The following is a 21,592-nucleotide window of genomic DNA, read 5'->3' on the forward strand; positions in this document are numbered from 1 at the left end:
TAACTACAACTTTCTGATATCCTAGGGAATAAATAAAATTGGAGGGGAAATATTGACAGTAGGGAATGGTTTTATGTATATTAGAATACACTGAAAACCATATGTGCAGTTTATATATTTTAGATTATACTTACCTTCAATAACTGAGTCTAAATACCTATCTTCAAAGATTATAGGTAATGAATTGAGATCTCCATCTAATTCACTACATTCAATAGGCAGGGGTGGGAGAGAACTGCAGAAGGAGGTATTTTTGATAGCGGTGCACATCTGCAGATGACTCTGAGCACTGAAAAATATGTAGTAAGTCAGCTTATAATAAAGAACTACATCCAGCTCTACTTTGCAGTCCCCCATCTCTTACCTCAACATTCCTTTCATCAAGATATCACCTCCTTATCAAAGAATTGTTTTAGTCAGAGATAAAAACTAGTAAAATGAAAATTATCATATGATAAATTGACAAAATTATGTTGACAGATCATTTAATTTCTGCTATGTTCTCTTATATTTCCTTATGTTATTTCAAGATGAATATAAACACTGTCTTAGTTTCTAAATTTGCTGTAAATATGAGAAATACTAAATGCCTAATAATTATTCGATAATGCTGGGAAAAAAAAGTATGTTCCACTATGACTTCTTTACTTAACACATAATGAAAAAATTAATAGCTATTTAAAACAAGGTACATAACTTTCTAATACAAAATAGTTTCTAAAAACAACCCCGTTTCTTATGGAAAATTTCAAGCAAATAAAAATAAACAAAATAATACTAAAAAAACCCTTCCATGTACCTATTACCCAGTATGAATAATTAACATTCACCCTTCTTGTTTTATACCTCAACATTTACCACATATCCCTGCACTATTGTTTACAGGTATTTTCTTTCGAGAATAGTTTATATACATTGAAAGATATAAATTTTAGCTGTATGTTTTTGATAAATCAGCACATGACACCGAACGTTTCTATCTATTCAGAGTTCCTTCAGGTCTTTCCAACTTTCCAGTCCAGGGATGCAAGTATATTATTTTTCTTTATGTAAGGCAAGGGGCCTGTGTGAAACAATTCACAAGATTAAACCCAATTTAACTAAAAGCAGATTTCTGAACTTTGAATTCCCCCAATTTCTTCTATTTTAAATACTGTATACTGTTGCACTAATAAATTCTGAGATGTCATACGTAAAAGAAAATAAAGTAATTTTAATTTTATATTAATGTTACTCACTGAAGTTCTTGATATGCAATGGCAGCTTCTCTTGGATGTTCAAAACAAAAGAATGCCTCAGAAAATCTGCGAACCTAAAAAGTTTCAAAAGTGTCTTAGCAACATGGCACATTTAAAAATTAATCTGATGAAGATTAAAATGTTAGATGTTCTGTATATTTACACACAAAATCAACCATATATTTTAATACTTACAACAACATTAAAACCAGAAAGTCTGCCTAAACCCTCCCTGCAAATTTAAAATAAGCACTACATACAACCAGTATGTTCTCAGAAATTCTACTTTATTAATTTATATTTTGGTTGTACTGAAAGAATATCTGATCAAATAGTTTTAGGGATGAGGATACCTTCTTAAGCACGAAAACTTCCATGTTTTGAATAGATAACATTCCAGAGGTTCTTTAAATGGGAAAAATCGTTCTACAAACTATTTCTCTTCCCTTCTTCTAGGGCATAAATTACATCCATACTGTTGAAAATAACATTTTATAATTTTTAGATCTCTGTGAAAGTTAGAAAGAATTCACTGATTCACTAGCTTCCTCCCTGGAAAACAATGGCTATACATTACAACCTAGGTCCCGCTAATCTACACAGCAGCTATTAAGCACAAATTTCAAGAGTGGTCTTTCCACAGGCAGATGCTACTGGTATTCAACGAGGAAAGGCCAAGTTTCAGTGTCCACTTTTTCTAGCAGAATGACCTTATTTAGAACAGTCCAATTCTGTTAATTACTTAGAAATAGTAAGAAAAATTATCAAGCTTTGACCTCATATCAGCACTAGTAATTTTAAAGTTCCCCAGGTGATTCCAATGAACAGTCATGGTCGAAAATTTCTACTTTAACTTATTGTTAGCCCATGGCAAAGAAATTGATATATTGCTGTTTTTATGAAAACAGATATAAAAACTGGATGGACAAAGCCAAGTGCAGTTGGAGGATGCCTACAGTCCTAGCTACTTTTGAAGTAAGGAAGACCATTTGGGATCAAGAGTTTGAAACTAGCTTGGGTAATACAGTGAAACTTGTCCCCAAAAACAAAATGAAACAAAACAAATTGAATAAAAAAAAAAACAGATAAATTCTCTGCTTGATATGAAATGCAAATTTAATCGGGAATTTCTGTAACTCTATGTATTTGGCTTGAGCATCATTACGTACAAACATTTGGTATGACAGAACTACAAACTTACACAAGTTGATGGATAATACAACTGTTAAAGAATGCCAAACCAATTGTTACTTTGACTCCATTAGCCCTAATAAGAGCTTGTTCAGGGCAGAATAAAAGTCTGTAAGGTTACCACAAAGCAAAAAGTCTGGTTCTCCAAATGCGTAACTAATACACTAGTGTCCTTAATACTGAACATCATACCAGACACAAGTTACAGTCAGCATTAAATACAGCATGGTTGATGTTATAATGGGAATCATTATTTAAACAAAGAGAGGCATCTTTGGAAGCACTAACAACAAAAGTCAGGTCTGGGGATTTAGCTCAGTGGTTCTGCTGCCTACCTTGCAAGTGCAAGGTCTTGAGTTCAATCCCATGGTACCAGAAAAAAAAAAGAAAAAAAAAAGTAACAAAAATCAGTAAAGTTACTGGCAGCTAAATTGCAGTGAAAGCATATTCTCTAAAAACATAAATACTGCTGAGAGACAGCTCTCCATGGATGTGTTGCATTTCTCCAAGCCTTAGGAGCAGGAGCACCCAGTGGTTTCTTGTACTGGAAAAAAGTCTGAGAAGATATGGATATACCTGCCTTTGAAGCAAAGGGCAGGTTTGCTTACAGTCTTGGTAGATAAAGATACTTTTTGGAGTAAATGGTAAATCTATTTATCATGCATTATAAAATATGTAGAATCTCCAAGTATAATTTCTCTCCTGTAATTCAATCTTCTCTGCACTGGACTGTGGAAACAGGCTTGAAGAAGCATCCAAAGTAATATTCTGGCTATTGCTGTTTCTGTGGGTATTGAGATGCTTTGTTTTTGACCCTGAGTGCTCACGCCTTGTGCCAGTGTCCATGAATCAGTGTGTGGAAGACTAAGGCATGCTAACTTAGAAGCAGGGTAAATCTTGGGTTCTTTACAGTTCTTGATATATACAGAATTCAGTATAATTTCAAAACCTTTTTGCTTTGTGTAAGTTACCTCACTTGATTATTCCATTTCTTAGTTTGAAATGACAAAGGCTTCCTTTGCTTGATTATAAATATCTTTTATTTTTTTCATTAATATAGGAAACTGAGGACTACTCAAAGTACAATAATCTCTATGTGATAATGTTAATGTACAGGGCACATGACTATAGACCTCAACAATCTTAGATGATTTAACTTACCAAGAATCGAAAATCTGCACATTTTGAATCTTGACATCAAATACAAAGTTGAACTAATATTAAAATTAAACTGTCTTCCCAAGTATCGACTTGCAGGTCCCCTTTTAGTCTCTTTGCTTCACTATGTGCTTTCATAGCAATATGGAGAGATTGTTTTTGGGGGGTGGGGTACCAGGGATAGAACACTGGACCTTGTGCTTATGAGGCACGTGGCAGCACCACTGAACTAAATCCCCAGACCAATAAGGAGAGATTTTAACCTGGAGGTTTATTTTTATGATGTAGCTCAGCTGTGCTGCTTCTGAACACATTATCAGACAACCTATATAAGTCACTGTGGCCAAGTCTGTTCCTGTACGCTGAAAGAACTTCATACTGCTTTGGTTCCCACATGCTTAGCAATGCATTCTAACAGTACCAAAGATAATTTCTGAGTAAAGTTCCCAGTGAACTGCATAATTGGGAGTCAGAATATATGATATACCTTATTCAGTTTTTGTGATACACTACACGGCAGAGCAAGGCTTATTATACTGCTTAAGTAACATAAGGGCTTTTTCTCATAGTTACCTCAATTACTCTTTCTTCACTCCTTTACAAGTTTAAATAAGTGCTGTTTTGGTATCCTGGTCAGGGTGAGATAAAGAGATGCTCTAGGTACAAGTTTATCTTTGCCATTTCAATTTCCACAAATCTGATTTTTGGCTTGGCTTCCTTTTGTCCCTTCTTCTTAAAGTTCTGTTCTCTAGCTGCTATCTGACTACAGTATTCAATTTACCTTTGTTTCTCCTCCACTCAGGAAAACTTCATCCTCATAGAATATTATGCTATAAAGTCACCTTTATATTATCAGTACCTTCCTCCTCAGCTCCTTCCTTCTGTTTCCTGGTTGCTGTACCATGCATGAGCAGCTTTCCTCCTCTACATCCGTCATGCCTTTCTACCCTGGAGTCAGTCAACTTTGAACTAAATTGTGAGGCAAAATAAACCTCGCCTGCTTTAAGTTTCAGATGTTGGGTATGTATGTGTCTCATCAAGAAGGAACTAGGGGGGTGTGGATTTAGCCCAGTGGTTCCACCACTTGCCTCGCAAGCACAAGGACCTGAGTTCGATCCCCAGTACCACACAAAACAAAACAACAACAAAAAAAGAAGGAACTAGGACAGAGGCTGGGGATTTAGCTCAGTGGTCTGTTACCTGCCAGGCAAGCGCAAGGTCCCAAGTTTGATCCGGGTACCAAAAAAGCAACAGCAACAAACAAACAAAAGATGGAGAAATAGGACAGATACTATGAATTACAAGTGCCTTTAGTTGGGCTGTTATAGCTGCCATGATGCTGTGCATTGATTCAAAATATTTCCATTTCATGGTCAGTTTGACTTTGGGGAAGAGCCAAAAGTCCGCTGGTATCAGATCTGATGAATAAAATGAATGTGGACACATTTAATTTTTTTCTGAACCTTCCTTTTTGCTCAAGGAAGTAGCATTCACCATATTTTTTAAATCATATGTCGTAAAGACATTCACAAAAGAGGACTTTCAGAAGTGCTTCAGAAAGTAGCAAAAAGGCCGGAGATTTGGCTCTGTGGTTCTGCCGCCTGCCTCGCAAACGCAAGGTCCCGAGTTCAATCCCTGGTACCACAAAAAACAAACAACCAACCAGAAAGTAGCAAAAAAAGATGGTTAATACTCTCTAAAAAAGTCAAAGTTTTGAAATACAAAGAAAAGATAAGGAGCTATTCTTGATTAAATGAGTCTAAAGGGATATTAAAATTAAATGCAACGTGTGATCCTGAATCTGATCCTGGAAAAAGGGAAAAAGTGATCATCTAAGACATGATTACAACTGGAAAATTTAAATGAGTCATATATTAGATGTCAGTATTGTATCAATATAAAATTTTCTACAGTTGCTAAGAGTTAAGTGATACAATATTTGTATTTTTAGGAAATACATGCTTAAGTATTTGTAGACAAAAGAATATTATGTCTCTAACAGATGGTTCAGGAAATAAAAGTACATTTATGTGTATGTATTTATGTGTGTATTTCTACACAAAAAGGACCAATAAAACAAATGGACTAAAATGGTAATTAGAAGTACTCTGTAGTAACACTGTAATATTTCTGTAAGTTGTAAGTTTTTTACTATACTTCACAGTTTGGCTTTCACATTTAAGTGTTTAATGCACTTGGGAGTAAACTTTATATAATTTTTCCCACATGGACACCTAATGGTCATATCATTTACTGAAAACATCACAATTTTAAATGATAATCACATAAATTGTCAATAAGGGATATGTCTAAATCTAGCCTTTCTATTCTGTAGAATAAAGATGTCTTATTCATCAAGATTGGAAAAAACCAGGAAGACGTCTATTTTAAAATAAATGTAACGAAGAAGTAGAATTTATAATATATAGAAAATCACCCTAAATCAAGGGGGAAAAAAGTAATCTTCCAGAAAAATACAAGACTTGAACAGATACTTTACAAAGAGGAATTCTATACAGACATTCCTTGGTTCCTGCAACAAGGTTGTTAAATGAACTGATCACTAAATGAGGAATTGCATATAGTGTGTACATTATAATATTCAGAACAAAGAAATGGTCAAAGGAAATTATTCACATAAGTCTTACATGCAGTATTGTAATGTATAACAGAACATAAAACTACAGTACTGTACAAAAAAACTGAGACTCTATAAACAAGATGTATAGAACTAAACAAAAGACAATCATAAGTCCGAGTGGCAGGTCATTAGTCTCATCAGCATTCCTCAGTGGTAAATCCAAACAGTCATAGGTCATTACATGAGGAATGTCTGTGTAGTCAGTATCATCTAAAGTGGTGCTTGACTACATGGGTCATTAGGAAAATGCAAGTTCAAACCACAAAGATATAGCATTTCACATCCATCAGATTAGGAAAGTTAAAAAATTCTGCCAATATCAAGAGTTAAAGAGTATGTGGGGCATGAAGATCTCTCATAATGCTGGTTGGAGTGAAAACTAGTACCTCTCTGGAAATAGTGTGGAATTAGCTTATAAAATTGAATTAGTGCATACCCTGTGATTCAATAATTTCTTTTGCAGGTAAATATTTCAGATAAACTGGTATGCCAGGAAATATGTACACAGCAGCTTGATTTAGAATAGTTATAAATTAGAAGTAATCTATATATGCAAAAACAGTACAGATAAATTATGGGCATATGGTAAAAGGAATACTCCACAACAATGAAAATTAACAATGGTCAGCTTTCAATTAAAACATCAATTAATTTCACAAACTCCTGAATGAAAAAAGCAACACACAAGAGAATGCATATATAGTATATGATCTAATTTATATAGAATCCATTCACAGGTAGAAATATACCTTTTATCTAGTATGCATACATAATGGTAAAACTGAAAACAAGGAACTCATCATGATAAAAAGACAGGATAATGATTACTTCTAAGTGCTGACTCTTAGGATGCTATACACTAAAACCGAACAAAAATTTCTGTCATTCCCACAGCAGACATACAAATCCAGACTACTCTCCCCACTCTGCCAAGTTTACAGTATTATTCCTATATGGGATGAGGAAAGGAGCAGAAGGGGAAGAGAAGAAAGAAGAAAGGACAAGGGAGAGAAACTACAGCAATTTAATTTGGCTTTCTAGTTACTGATTTCTATTCCTAATAAGGCCTGGCAAAAGTTTCTGTTTCCGGGGTTAGGAGCTATCTTGTATCAACTGTTTCATATTTTATTTATTTTAGATGGCTTTTCTTACTAGCAGGGGTTGTGACTGAGACATCAGTGTTAACTTTAAACAGTAACACAATGCTGTCACTCTTCTGACTTAGCAACATTATTAAATAAAAATCAGGCTTTTTAATGTACTTGTTCCAATTCCTCATGATGAATAAAATCATTATATACTGCAGACATGTACTAATAAAAATAATTTTAAAAAGAAATTTCTAAAGATAAATATTAGTCATTAAAATGTTCAAACATCATTTTTAACTTACCCTCAAGGTATGGTGCTCCTGTGCTAACAGTATTCTGAGTTCTTCATGTAGTGTTATAACATCTAGAAACTGTCCCCATAAAGCCATCAGAAGTGAGCAAAGTTGTGCAAGATTCATATTTATAAGTTCTGCCAGTTCATCAGGATTTTCTATCTTCTGAAATGACAAAAAAAAAACAAAACCCTGCTTCCTGAGACTTATTGCAGCATTCTTAAATGTTATTATGAACAGTAACACAAAGACAAATTTATGATATAAGAAAAGAGATGTGTATGTGCATGAATGTCTACAGAGTCAGACCAACTGACCAATGATTTTTTAATTAACTGATAGTTACTGAAACAATTTTCAACCATTTTTATTTTTATTTTTTGGTTCTGGCGATCAAACTCAGTAGCTTGTGCTTGTTAAGCAGGTGCGGCACACTGATTTTCAAAATTTAATCAACATCCCTGACTGATTTTCAACAATTTAATCAGCATTTAGTACATGAGATATCTTGTTACTAAATAATGTCAACTAAAACTAACAAAATTAGACATTAGAATTCTAGAGGATGATCAACTTCTAACATCAAAATATTGTACTGGAAATTTTAAACATAATGTATCAACTATTACAGAAATTATAAATATTTCAAAGAATAATAAAATATTTGTCTTTTAAGACCATTTTGATTTTGGGAAACAGCCGGAAGTCACACAGTGCCAGATCTGGTGAATAAACACACACTGTAATATTTTTACTTAACACAAATGCTGCAAATAGTTTTAATTGATTTTGCACATCAAGGCAGCCATGACAGCATAACCAAAGACAGTCACCAAAAAGGACTTCTAGAATTGCTTAAGAAAGTGGCAAGAGCAACAAGTATTTTGTGGGGATTAATGGCAATCTGCCCTTTACTATAACAAATTTTTAAAAAGATTTAAACACCACAGTTTTTATTACAATGCACATATGTGTGTGTATTTATCTATATATAATATATCAAAATACTTTTTTTGTTTTTCTTTTTTGAGATAAGTTTTCGCTTTGTAGTTAAGGCCGGCCCTGAATTCACTATGCAGCCCAGGCTGGCCTTGAACTAGTAAGGATCCTCCTGCCTTAGCCTCCAGACTGCTGGGATTACAAGTGTGTGCCACTGTGCCTGACAAGGGGCTTGGGTTTTTCTTGTTTTTTTTTTTCCACCAGAGATCGAACTCAGGTTCTTGCACTTGTGAGGCAGGAGGCAGAACCACTGAGTCAAATCCCCAGCTCACCAAGCACTTTGGGGCTGAGATACATCTGGGCTCTGTATTTACTTTTGTGGTGCTGGGAGTCAAACTCAGGGCTTCATGCACACTAGACAAGAGCGCTATCATTTAGCCACACATTCCCCCAGTCCTAAAAAAAAATACTAAAAAATATTAACTATTTACATATCTTTTCTATTTAAATATTTAATAATATGTATGAAATATTTAAAAATATATTCACCAATGGTATGTATTACATATAATACTGCTAATTTCAGTTTATTTTTTCTTCTTTTTCAAAACTACAACTAAAGAAAAGTGGGCTTTTCTTCCCTCATCTGAATCAAGCTTCCATTTATCCTAACTCAGAGAGAGCATAAAACACAAATTAAGCAATAATGGTAAGAAGTGAAAGGATTGTGATTATGTACTACTCATTTTCATGACTTCAGTTACTGATACACAGTGGTAACTGAAATATTTACTAAAATAATAAGTGAATGAATGAGGAATTATAAGCTTAATGAACTTCTGGATGCCAGATTATGATCCACGTGTGGGATTTCTCTATCGTCTTGGGTGATATCAAGTTTACCTGAAATGGACAAATTTGCACAAAGATTTAGGCTGTCAGAGTTCAAAGGATCAAACTGGTTTGGCTGTGTATTTTCAGTATCTGGAGATTTTTGTTCAGTTCTCTCTGTATGAGCTGGCAAATAGCTAGCTTCCTTTTGACTTGTCTGTCTGATGTAGGTCTTTGGGTCAAAATTATATCCACATATTGTGGGATCCAGACCTTCCTTCTGACTACATGAAGGATTACCTTCAAAGCATTTAGTGAGGTCATCTGATGCTGTACTTTTCAAACATTTGTAGCCTACCAAAACCACAGAATCCTTAGAGTTCTGTTTTATTAATTTCTTGGGGTTTTCTGGTTTCATTGTTTTCATGAGCTTAGTAACCTTAACCTTGGATTTATTTGATTCTTCATTCTTTCCTTTTAGAGGTTTTGTCAGCTGCTTTTCCCCTTCTGTATACCAAATACCAAATACTATTAAATACTGTATACTGTTGCACTAATAAATTCTGAGATGTCATACGTAAAAGAAAATAAAGTAATTTTAATTTTATATTAATGTTACTCACTGAAGTTCTTGATATGCAATGGCAGCTTCTCTTGGATGTTCAAAACAAAAGAATGCCTCAGAAAATCTGCGAACCTAAAAAGTTTCAAAAGTGTCTTAGCAACATGGCACATTTAAAAATTAATCTGATGAAGATTAAAATGTTAGATGTTCTGTATATTTACACACAAAATCAACCATATATTTTAATACTTACAACAACATTAAAACCAGAAAGTCTGCCTAAACCCTCCCTGCAAATTTAAAATAAGCACTACATACAACCAGTATGTTCTCAGAAATTCTACTTTATTAATTTATATTTTGGTTGTACTGAAAGAATATCTGATCAAATAGTTTTAGGGATGAGGATACCTTCTTAAGCACGAAAACTTCCATGTTTTGAATAGATAACATTCCAGAGGTTCTTTAAATGGGAAAAATCGTTCTACAAACTATTTCTCTTCCCTTCTTCTAGGGCATAAATTACATCCATACTGTTGAAAATAACATTTTATAATTTTTAGATCTCTGTGAAAGTTAGAAAGAATTCACTGATTCACTAGCTTCCTCCCTGGAAAACAATGGCTATACATTACAACCTAGGTCCCGCTAATCTACACAGCAGCTATTAAGCACAAATTTCAAGAGTGGTCTTTCCACAGGCAGATGCTACTGGTATTCAACGAGGAAAGGCCAAGTTTCAGTGTCCACTTTTTCTAGCAGAATGACCTTATTTAGAACAGTCCAATTCTGTTAATTACTTAGAAATAGTAAGAAAAATTATCAAGCTTTGACCTCATATCAGCACTAGTAATTTTAAAGTTCCCCAGGTGATTCCAATGAACAGTCATGGTCGAAAATTTCTACTTTAACTTATTGTTAGCCCATGGCAAAGAAATTGATATATTGCTGTTTTTATGAAAACAGATATAAAAACTGGATGGACAAAGCCAAGTGCAGTTGGAGGATGCCTACAGTCCTAGCTACTTTTGAAGTAAGGAAGACCATTTGGGATCAAGAGTTTGAAACTAGCTTGGGTAATACAGTGAAACTTGTCCCCAAAAACAAAATGAAACAAAACAAATTGAATAAAAAAAAAAACAGATAAATTCTCTGCTTGATATGAAATGCAAATTTAATCGGGAATTTCTGTAACTCTATGTATTTGGCTTGAGCATCATTACGTACAAACATTTGGTATGACAGAACTACAAACTTACACAAGTTGATGGATAATACAACTGTTAAAGAATGCCAAACCAATTGTTACTTTGACTCCATTAGCCCTAATAAGAGCTTGTTCAGGGCAGAATAAAAGTCTGTAAGGTTACCACAAAGCAAAAAGTCTGGTTCTCCAAATGCGTAACTAATACACTAGTGTCCTTAATACTGAACATCATACCAGACACAAGTTACAGTCAGCATTAAATACAGCATGGTTGATGTTATAATGGGAATCATTATTTAAACAAAGAGAGGCATCTTTGGAAGCACTAACAACAAAAGTCAGGTCTGGGGATTTAGCTCAGTGGTTCTGCTGCCTACCTTGCAAGTGCAAGGTCTTGAGTTCAATCCCATGGTACCAGAAAAAAAAAAGAAAAAAAAAAGTAACAAAAATCAGTAAAGTTACTGGCAGCTAAATTGCAGTGAAAGCATATTCTCTAAAAACATAAATACTGCTGAGAGACAGCTCTCCATGGATGTGTTGCATTTCTCCAAGCCTTAGGAGCAGGAGCACCCAGTGGTTTCTTGTACTGGAAAAAAGTCTGAGAAGATATGGATATACCTGCCTTTGAAGCAAAGGGCAGGTTTGCTTACAGTCTTGGTAGATAAAGATACTTTTTGGAGTAAATGGTAAATCTATTTATCATGCATTATAAAATATGTAGAATCTCCAAGTATAATTTCTCTCCTGTAATTCAATCTTCTCTGCACTGGACTGTGGAAACAGGCTTGAAGAAGCATCCAAAGTAATATTCTGGCTATTGCTGTTTCTGTGGGTATTGAGATGCTTTGTTTTTGACCCTGAGTGCTCACGCCTTGTGCCAGTGTCCATGAATCAGTGTGTGGAAGACTAAGGCATGCTAACTTAGAAGCAGGGTAAATCTTGGGTTCTTTACAGTTCTTGATATATACAGAATTCAGTATAATTTCAAAACCTTTTTGCTTTGTGTAAGTTACCTCACTTGATTATTCCATTTCTTAGTTTGAAATGACAAAGGCTTCCTTTGCTTGATTATAAATATCTTTTATTTTTTTCATTAATATAGGAAACTGAGGACTACTCAAAGTACAATAATCTCTATGTGATAATGTTAATGTACAGGGCACATGACTATAGACCTCAACAATCTTAGATGATTTAACTTACCAAGAATCGAAAATCTGCACATTTTGAATCTTGACATCAAATACAAAGTTGAACTAATATTAAAATTAAACTGTCTTCCCAAGTATCGACTTGCAGGTCCCCTTTTAGTCTCTTTGCTTCACTATGTGCTTTCATAGCAATATGGAGAGATTGTTTTTGGGGGGTGGGGTACCAGGGATAGAACACTGGACCTTGTGCTTATGAGGCACGTGGCAGCACCACTGAACTAAATCCCCAGACCAATAAGGAGAGATTTTAACCTGGAGGTTTATTTTTATGATGTAGCTCAGCTGTGCTGCTTCTGAACACATTATCAGACAACCTATATAAGTCACTGTGGCCAAGTCTGTTCCTGTACGCTGAAAGAACTTCATACTGCTTTGGTTCCCACATGCTTAGCAATGCATTCTAACAGTACCAAAGATAATTTCTGAGTAAAGTTCCCAGTGAACTGCATAATTGGGAGTCAGAATATATGATATACCTTATTCAGTTTTTGTGATACACTACACGGCAGAGCAAGGCTTATTATACTGCTTAAGTAACATAAGGGCTTTTTCTCATAGTTACCTCAATTACTCTTTCTTCACTCCTTTACAAGTTTAAATAAGTGCTGTTTTGGTATCCTGGTCAGGGTGAGATAAAGAGATGCTCTAGGTACAAGTTTATCTTTGCCATTTCAATTTCCACAAATCTGATTTTTGGCTTGGCTTCCTTTTGTCCCTTCTTCTTAAAGTTCTGTTCTCTAGCTGCTATCTGACTACAGTATTCAATTTACCTTTGTTTCTCCTCCACTCAGGAAAACTTCATCCTCATAGAATATTATGCTATAAAGTCACCTTTATATTATCAGTACCTTCCTCCTCAGCTCCTTCCTTCTGTTTCCTGGTTGCTGTACCATGCATGAGCAGCTTTCCTCCTCTACATCCGTCATGCCTTTCTACCCTGGAGTCAGTCAACTTTGAACTAAATTGTGAGGCAAAATAAACCTCGCCTGCTTTAAGTTTCAGATGTTGGGTATGTATGTGTCTCATCAAGAAGGAACTAGGGGGGTGTGGATTTAGCCCAGTGGTTCCACCACTTGCCTCGCAAGCACAAGGACCTGAGTTCGATCCCCAGTACCACACAAAACAAAACAACAACAAAAAAAGAAGGAACTAGGACAGAGGCTGGGGATTTAGCTCAGTGGTCTGTTACCTGCCAGGCAAGCGCAAGGTCCCAAGTTTGATCCGGGTACCAAAAAAGCAACAGCAACAAACAAACAAAAGATGGAGAAATAGGACAGATACTATGAATTACAAGTGCCTTTAGTTGGGCTGTTATAGCTGCCATGATGCTGTGCATTGATTCAAAATATTTCCATTTCATGGTCAGTTTGACTTTGGGGAAGAGCCAAAAGTCCGCTGGTATCAGATCTGATGAATAAAATGAATGTGGACACATTTAATTTTTTTCTGAACCTTCCTTTTTGCTCAAGGAAGTAGCATTCACCATATTTTTTAAATCATATGTCGTAAAGACATTCACAAAAGAGGACTTTCAGAAGTGCTTCAGAAAGTAGCAAAAAGGCCGGAGATTTGGCTCTGTGGTTCTGCCGCCTGCCTCGCAAACGCAAGGTCCCGAGTTCAATCCCTGGTACCACAAAAAACAAACAACCAACCAGAAAGTAGCAAAAAAAGATGGTTAATACTCTCTAAAAAAGTCAAAGTTTTGAAATACAAAGAAAAGATAAGGAGCTATTCTTGATTAAATGAGTCTAAAGGGATATTAAAATTAAATGCAACGTGTGATCCTGAATCTGATCCTGGAAAAAGGGAAAAAGTGATCATCTAAGACATGATTACAACTGGAAAATTTAAATGAGTCATATATTAGATGTCAGTATTGTATCAATATAAAATTTTCTACAGTTGCTAAGAGTTAAGTGATACAATATTTGTATTTTTAGGAAATACATGCTTAAGTATTTGTAGACAAAAGAATATTATGTCTCTAACAGATGGTTCAGGAAATAAAAGTACATTTATGTGTATGTATTTATGTGTGTATTTCTACACAAAAAGGACCAATAAAACAAATGGACTAAAATGGTAATTAGAAGTACTCTGTAGTAACACTGTAATATTTCTGTAAGTTGTAAGTTTTTTACTATACTTCACAGTTTGGCTTTCACATTTAAGTGTTTAATGCACTTGGGAGTAAACTTTATATAATTTTTCCCACATGGACACCTAATGGTCATATCATTTACTGAAAACATCACAATTTTAAATGATAATCACATAAATTGTCAATAAGGGATATGTCTAAATCTAGCCTTTCTATTCTGTAGAATAAAGATGTCTTATTCATCAAGATTGGAAAAAACCAGGAAGACGTCTATTTTAAAATAAATGTAACGAAGAAGTAGAATTTATAATATATAGAAAATCACCCTAAATCAAGGGGGAAAAAAGTAATCTTCCAGAAAAATACAAGACTTGAACAGATACTTTACAAAGAGGAATTCTATACAGACATTCCTTGGTTCCTGCAACAAGGTTGTTAAATGAACTGATCACTAAATGAGGAATTGCATATAGTGTGTACATTATAATATTCAGAACAAAGAAATGGTCAAAGGAAATTATTCACATAAGTCTTACATGCAGTATTGTAATGTATAACAGAACATAAAACTACAGTACTGTACAAAAAAACTGAGACTCTATAAACAAGATGTATAGAACTAAACAAAAGACAATCATAAGTCCGAGTGGCAGGTCATTAGTCTCATCAGCATTCCTCAGTGGTAAATCCAAACAGTCATAGGTCATTACATGAGGAATGTCTGTGTAGTCAGTATCATCTAAAGTGGTGCTTGACTACATGGGTCATTAGGAAAATGCAAGTTCAAACCACAAAGATATAGCATTTCACATCCATCAGATTAGGAAAGTTAAAAAATTCTGCCAATATCAAGAGTTAAAGAGTATGTGGGGCATGAAGATCTCTCATAATGCTGGTTGGAGTGAAAACTAGTACCTCTCTGGAAATAGTGTGGAATTAGCTTATAAAATTGAATTAGTGCATACCCTGTGATTCAATAATTTCTTTTGCAGGTAAATATTTCAGATAAACTGGTATGCCAGGAAATATGTACACAGCAGCTTGATTTAGAATAGTTATAAATTAGAAGTAATCTATATATGCAAAAACAGTACAGATAAATTATGGGCATATGGTAAAAGGAATACTCCACAACAATGAAAATTAACAATGGTCAGCTTTCAATTAAAACATCAATTAATTTCACAAACTCCTGAATGAAAAAAGCAACACACAAGAGAATGCATATATAGTATATGATCTAATTTATATAGAATCCATTCACAGGTAGAAATATACCTTTTATCTAGTATGCATACATAATGGTAAAACTGAAAACAAGGAACTCATCATGATAAAAAGACAGGATAATGATTACTTCTAAGTGCTGACTCTTAGGATGCTATACACTAAAACCGAACAAAAATTTCTGTCATTCCCACAGCAGACATACAAATCCAGACTACTCTCCCCACTCTGCCAAGTTTACAGTATTATTCCTATATGGGATGAGGAAAGGAGCAGAAGGGGAAGAGAAGAAAGAAGAAAGGACAAGGGAGAGAAACTACAGCAATTTAATTTGGCTTTCTAGTTACTGATTTCTATTCCTAATAAGGCCTGGCAAAAGTTTCTGTTTCCGGGGTTAGGAGCTATCTTGTATCAACTGTTTCATATTTTATTTATTTTAGATGGCTTTTCTTACTAGCAGGGGTTGTGACTGAGACATCAGTGTTAACTTTAAACAGTAACACAATGCTGTCACTCTTCTGACTTAGCAACATTATTAAATAAAAATCAGGCTTTTTAATGTACTTGTTCCAATTCCTCATGATGAATAAAATCATTATATACTGCAGACATGTACTAATAAAAATAATTTTAAAAAGAAATTTCTAAAGATAAATATTAGTCATTAAAATGTTCAAACATCATTTTTAACTTACCCTCAAGGTATGGTGCTCCTGTGCTAACAGTATTCTGAGTTCTTCATGTAGTGTTATAACATCTAGAAACTGTCCCCATAAAGCCATCAGAAGTGAGCAAAGTTGTGCAAGATTCATATTTATAAGTTCTGCCAGTTCATCAGGATTTTCTATCTTCTGAAATGACAAAAAAAAAACAAAACCCTGCTTCCTGAGACTTATTGCAGCATTCTTAAATGTTATTATGAACAGTAACACAAAGACAAATTTATGATATAAGAAAAGAGATGTGTATGTGCATGAATGTCTACAGAGTCAGACCAACTGACCAATGATTTTTTAATTAACTGATAGTTACTGAAACAATTTTCAACCATTTTTATTTTTATTTTTTGGTTCTGGCGATCAAACTCAGTAGCTTGTGCTTGTTAAGCAGGTGCGGCACACTGATTTTCAAAATTTAATCAACATCCCTGACTGATTTTCAACAATTTAATCAGCATTTAGTACATGAGATATCTTGTTACTAAATAATGTCAACTAAAACTAACAAAATTAGACATTAGAATTCTAGAGGATGATCAACTTCTAACATCAAAATATTGTACTGGAAATTTTAAACATAATGTATCAACTATTACAGAAATTATAAATATTTCAAAGAATAATAAAATATTTGTCTTTTAAGACCATTTTGATTTTGGGAAACAGCCGGAAGTCACACAGTGCCAGATCTGGTGAATAAACACACACTGTAATATTTTTACTTAACACAAATGCTGCAAATAGTTTTAATTGATTTTGCACATCAAGGCAGCCATGACAGCATAACCAAAGACAGTCACCAAAAAGGACTTCTAGAATTGCTTAAGAAAGTGGCAAGAGCAACAAGTATTTTGTGGGGATTAATGGCAATCTGCCCTTTACTATAACAAATTTTTAAAAAGATTTAAACACCACAGTTTTTATTACAATGCACATATGTGTGTGTATTTATCTATATATAATATATCAAAATACTTTTTTTGTTTTTCTTTTTTGAGATAAGTTTTCGCTTTGTAGTTAAGGCCGGCCCTGAATTCACTATGCAGCCCAGGCTGGCCTTGAACTAGTAAGGATCCTCCTGCCTTAGCCTCCAGACTGCTGGGATTACAAGTGTGTGCCACTGTGCCTGACAAGGGGCTTGGGTTTTTCTTGTTTTTTTTTTTCCACCAGAGATCGAACTCAGGTTCTTGCACTTGTGAGGCAGGAGGCAGAACCACTGAGTCAAATCCCCAGCTCACCAAGCACTTTGGGGCTGAGATACATCTGGGCTCTGTATTTACTTTTGTGGTGCTGGGAGTCAAACTCAGGGCTTCATGCACACTAGACAAGAGCGCTATCATTTAGCCACACATTCCCCCAGTCCTAAAAAAAAATACTAAAAAATATTAACTATTTACATATCTTTTCTATTTAAATATTTAATAATATGTATGAAATATTTAAAAATATATTCACCAATGGTATGTATTACATATAATACTGCTAATTTCAGTTTATTTTTTCTTCTTTTTCAAAACTACAACTAAAGAAAAGTGGGCTTTTCTTCCCTCATCTGAATCAAGCTTCCATTTATCCTAACTCAGAGAGAGCATAAAACACAAATTAAGCAATAATGGTAAGAAGTGAAAGGATTGTGATTATGTACTACTCATTTTCATGACTTCAGTTACTGATACACAGTGGTAACTGAAATATTTACTAAAATAATAAGTGAATGAATGAGGAATTATAAGCTTTAGTTAAGAAAAAAAGCCCTCAAAAATTTGAGGAAAACTCAGAAAAACATTTGCAAATGCCAGAATTCTGCAGTGGAAGCTGAGAGAGTTCACATAGGATGAATATGGATTTGTTAACCTACAATCACTGCACAGATGTTTTTGCTTCAGGAAATGATTCTATAAATGTATTATAAGTAAAGCTAGCAAGTTTTTCAAGTCTTTCTTGACACATAAAGTTTAAAATACAAAATAGGGCTGGGGATTTAGCTCAGTAGCACTGTGTCTGCCTTGCAAGCACAAGGTCCTGAGTTCAATCCCTGGTATGGGAAAAAAATAAAAATACAACATAAATTGAAACTTGCAGTATTACTGTCCTAAAGATGGTTTTGACAAAGTTCAGATAAAGACCTGAATAAGCATGTGATAGTGACTATATAACACTGTGTAATATAAGCAAGAATATACTCAGTACAGTCTACAAAAAGTACAAATAATCCTTAGTCTTACTCTTTTACTGTCTTTTCTAAAAGTAAGTTATCTAGGTATATTGTAACTACTAATTTTATTTCCTAGGGATTGTGGCATCAAGTTTCTGAGAGAGACCTTTAGTATTTTCATTATTAGAAAATCATTCTTTCAAGTATAAATAAATTATTCCTCTGGTTTGCATAAATTTCTGAAATAAATCTCAGAATAAATAATACTCAAAATGTTTTCAGGTTGACAGTAGAATTCATAATTAAGTTAGACAAGATTGTTTATATGAATAAATGTAGGAATATGATTTTATGTTTGTGTATATTTGAAATAACATCCTGTCTTAAACATACATTTGTATAATATTCATTGTCTTTTTTGATTACAAAATATTGCTTAGTTTTTTGAAAAAGAGGAAAGCAAAAAGAGATAGTAAGTTCATTTTAGTGTATAAGTTGTAGATTTTTAAAGTTATATACATAAAATAAAAGCTAAAAATATATGTTGTTTTTATGCCATTTTCACTGAACAACACAACTGTTTTCCTACATCATCAAACATTTGTCGATGGCACTATTTTTAAAGCTACGAAACTTTGAAACCTAATCAATGCCACACAACTCATTTTACCATTCTACTGCTGCATATTTATTTAGGTTCATGTTTTCACAATGTTATAAATCTTCACATGAATCTTTGACTAATTCTTTGTATAGACTGAAAAGAGATACTCTTTTTGATTTTGGATACATAATACCAAACCGGTCTTTGAAAAGTTCCTATAACATTTGAGAATCTGTTCCTCAACAAATCTCAAGAAATACTTATTAAAAAAAAAATAATCAATGTGCTAGTATGCAGGTTAAAAATGGTATTCAGAATATTTAAACTTTTGTTTTCTTTTTCTTTTTTTGGTACAGGGGATCAAACTCAGGGCCTTGTGCTTGGGAGGCAGGTGTGGTACCACTGAGCTAAATCCCCGTCCCTAAACTTTTGTTTTCTTGACAACCGATGAGACAATATTTTTCACATATTTGCCTTCTTTTGGTAACTAACTGGGTGTCTACTCTGAGCTAATATGAAAACACTGACTACATATTTTATTGATTTTAAGAGCTCTTTAAATAACTTTTGTCTATTTTATCTTGTTAAAAGTTTATCCTACCTAGGTAGCCAGGTGTGCATGTCTGTAACCCCAGCACTTGGAACTAAGGCAGGAGGATTACCATGAGTTCACTGCCAGCCTGGGTAAGCTCAAGGATAGCCTGAACTACAGAGCAAGACCCCATCTTAGCAACAACAAAGAAAAATCCTAGGATATTGATGTGAAGTTTTATGATGTACCTTTACCTCTTAAAATTTAATCATATGTGCCTAAACATGTCTATTAGTAACATGAGTATATACACGAGTGTATATAAGATGTATATGTATATGATAACAGTTTTATTTTTCATTCTATTCTTTTCTGTAGTACTGCTAAGAATTTGGGAAATACATCCTTTCAAATGTTATGTATAATCATATACACATGATCAAATACATAGCTTTTTAGCTTTTTTATATATAAATCATATTTTTCTTCAGTTTGGTTTTTTCAATTAATATATTTTAAAGAGATTTCAGCATACACACAGTACTTGGTATCATGCGTCAATACATATTTCTTAGATAATCCATGTCAATGCAAAGAGCTCCAACTAACTTTTTTGAATAGCTATTTCAGAGTTTGTAAGAATGCAATTCTTTATGTTAATATTTGTGCATATGAGTACTTTAACAAAATAGGTTAAATAAAAATTGTGTCAGATGCAATGTGCATTTAATAAATGTTTTTAAAATGAATTGGTGAGCTGACCTCAAAAACTATTGTACCAATTTATATTTTCACCAACAATGTATGTAGAAGTCAATGCCCCTACACCATTTCCTATGATGGAGATCAATAGTCACTTTCAGTTTTGCAAATTTCACTGGCAAAAACCAAAAAATCCCCAAAACTTCATCTAAATCTGCATTTCCCTATTTTTCAGTATCATTTCAGTAGCTTACTTGTTCTGCTAAGAATAATCTCACTGCACATTCCCACTGTGTGTCACTTTTGTTATAAAGGTCTTGGTTTAGAAATTGACATATATCGGAGACCCGTATATATTAGTCATTTGCCTGTTTTAAATATGCAAATATTCTCCCCCAATCTACAGCTTCCTTTCAACTTTGTTTATATAAAAAACTTCCAATCATCAGTATTTTGTTTTGTTCTTTAAGTCTGAAGGAAACATCTTATATCCCAGGATCTTAATGATTACACTCCAAATTATTTTGACATTTAACTCTATTCCATTTGAAACTGCTTCTGTAGTATGTTAGAGTGAATTTCTTTTTTTTTTTTTTTTTTTTTTTTAGACAGGGTCTCACTATGTAGTTGAGACTGACCTGGAACTATGTAGCTCAGGCTGGTCTTAAACTCACAGCGATCCTCCTGCCTGAGTGCTGGGATTAAAGGCGTGCACCACCACGCCAGGCTTTAGAGTGAATTTCATTACTTATAAACACTGTTCCTGGTATTTTATTGAGTAATTAAATATATTGGTGACTATTTTAATGCTATTTAGTATAATTACTTAAAAAAAAATTTTTTTTTTTGGTACCGGGGATCGAACTCAGGACCTTGAGCTTGTGAGGCAGATGGTGGAACCACTGAGCTAAATCCCCAGCCCAATGGTATTTAGTTTAACTGACTTATCTTTCTATTCTTTTAAGGTAGAAAAAGATGTACTATATTTCATTACTGTTGTTTTACATATATTTTAGTATCAATTAAACAAATCCTTCTATTTTATATTATTTTTAATGTTTTGCTTAGACATCATTACATTTCTTCAAATTACTTAAATTCAAAAGGGGAATTTCACTTGGATTCATTAAATAACTTAAGAAAAACTGTTATTTTTCAGTAATTCTCTCTCTCTCTCTCTCTCTCTC

The 21,592-nt window shown here is 33.9% G+C and overlaps 1 protein-coding gene across 2 annotated transcripts in view; it reads right to left on the reverse strand.

The window, feature by feature from the left end:
- The window catches only part of Fam135a (family with sequence similarity 135 member A), a 109,849-nt gene that overhangs the window by 28,587 nt on the left and 59,670 nt on the right, over positions 1-21,592 (reverse strand). Inside the window, exons 11-13 of one of the 2 annotated variants that reach the window (XM_019206611.2) lie at positions 16,389-16,544; positions 10,006-10,079; positions 135-289 (exon numbers count right to left, since the gene is read on the reverse strand). In XM_019206611.2, coding sequence (XP_019062156.1) covers positions 135-289; positions 10,006-10,079; positions 16,389-16,544 — 385 coding nt within the window. Of the gene's footprint in view, positions 1-134; positions 290-1,238; positions 1,313-7,621; positions 7,774-10,005; positions 10,080-16,388; positions 16,545-21,592 lie in introns of those variants that run through there. The other variant, XM_010617850.2, reaches the window with a different exon arrangement.

This window comes from Fukomys damarensis, unplaced genomic scaffold (genome assembly GCF_012274545.1).
Source record: "Fukomys damarensis isolate Sample0158 unplaced genomic scaffold, DMR_v1.0_HiC HiC_scaffold_27, whole genome shotgun sequence".
In the NCBI taxonomy this organism is placed as follows: domain Eukaryota; kingdom Metazoa; phylum Chordata; class Mammalia; order Rodentia; family Bathyergidae; genus Fukomys; species Fukomys damarensis.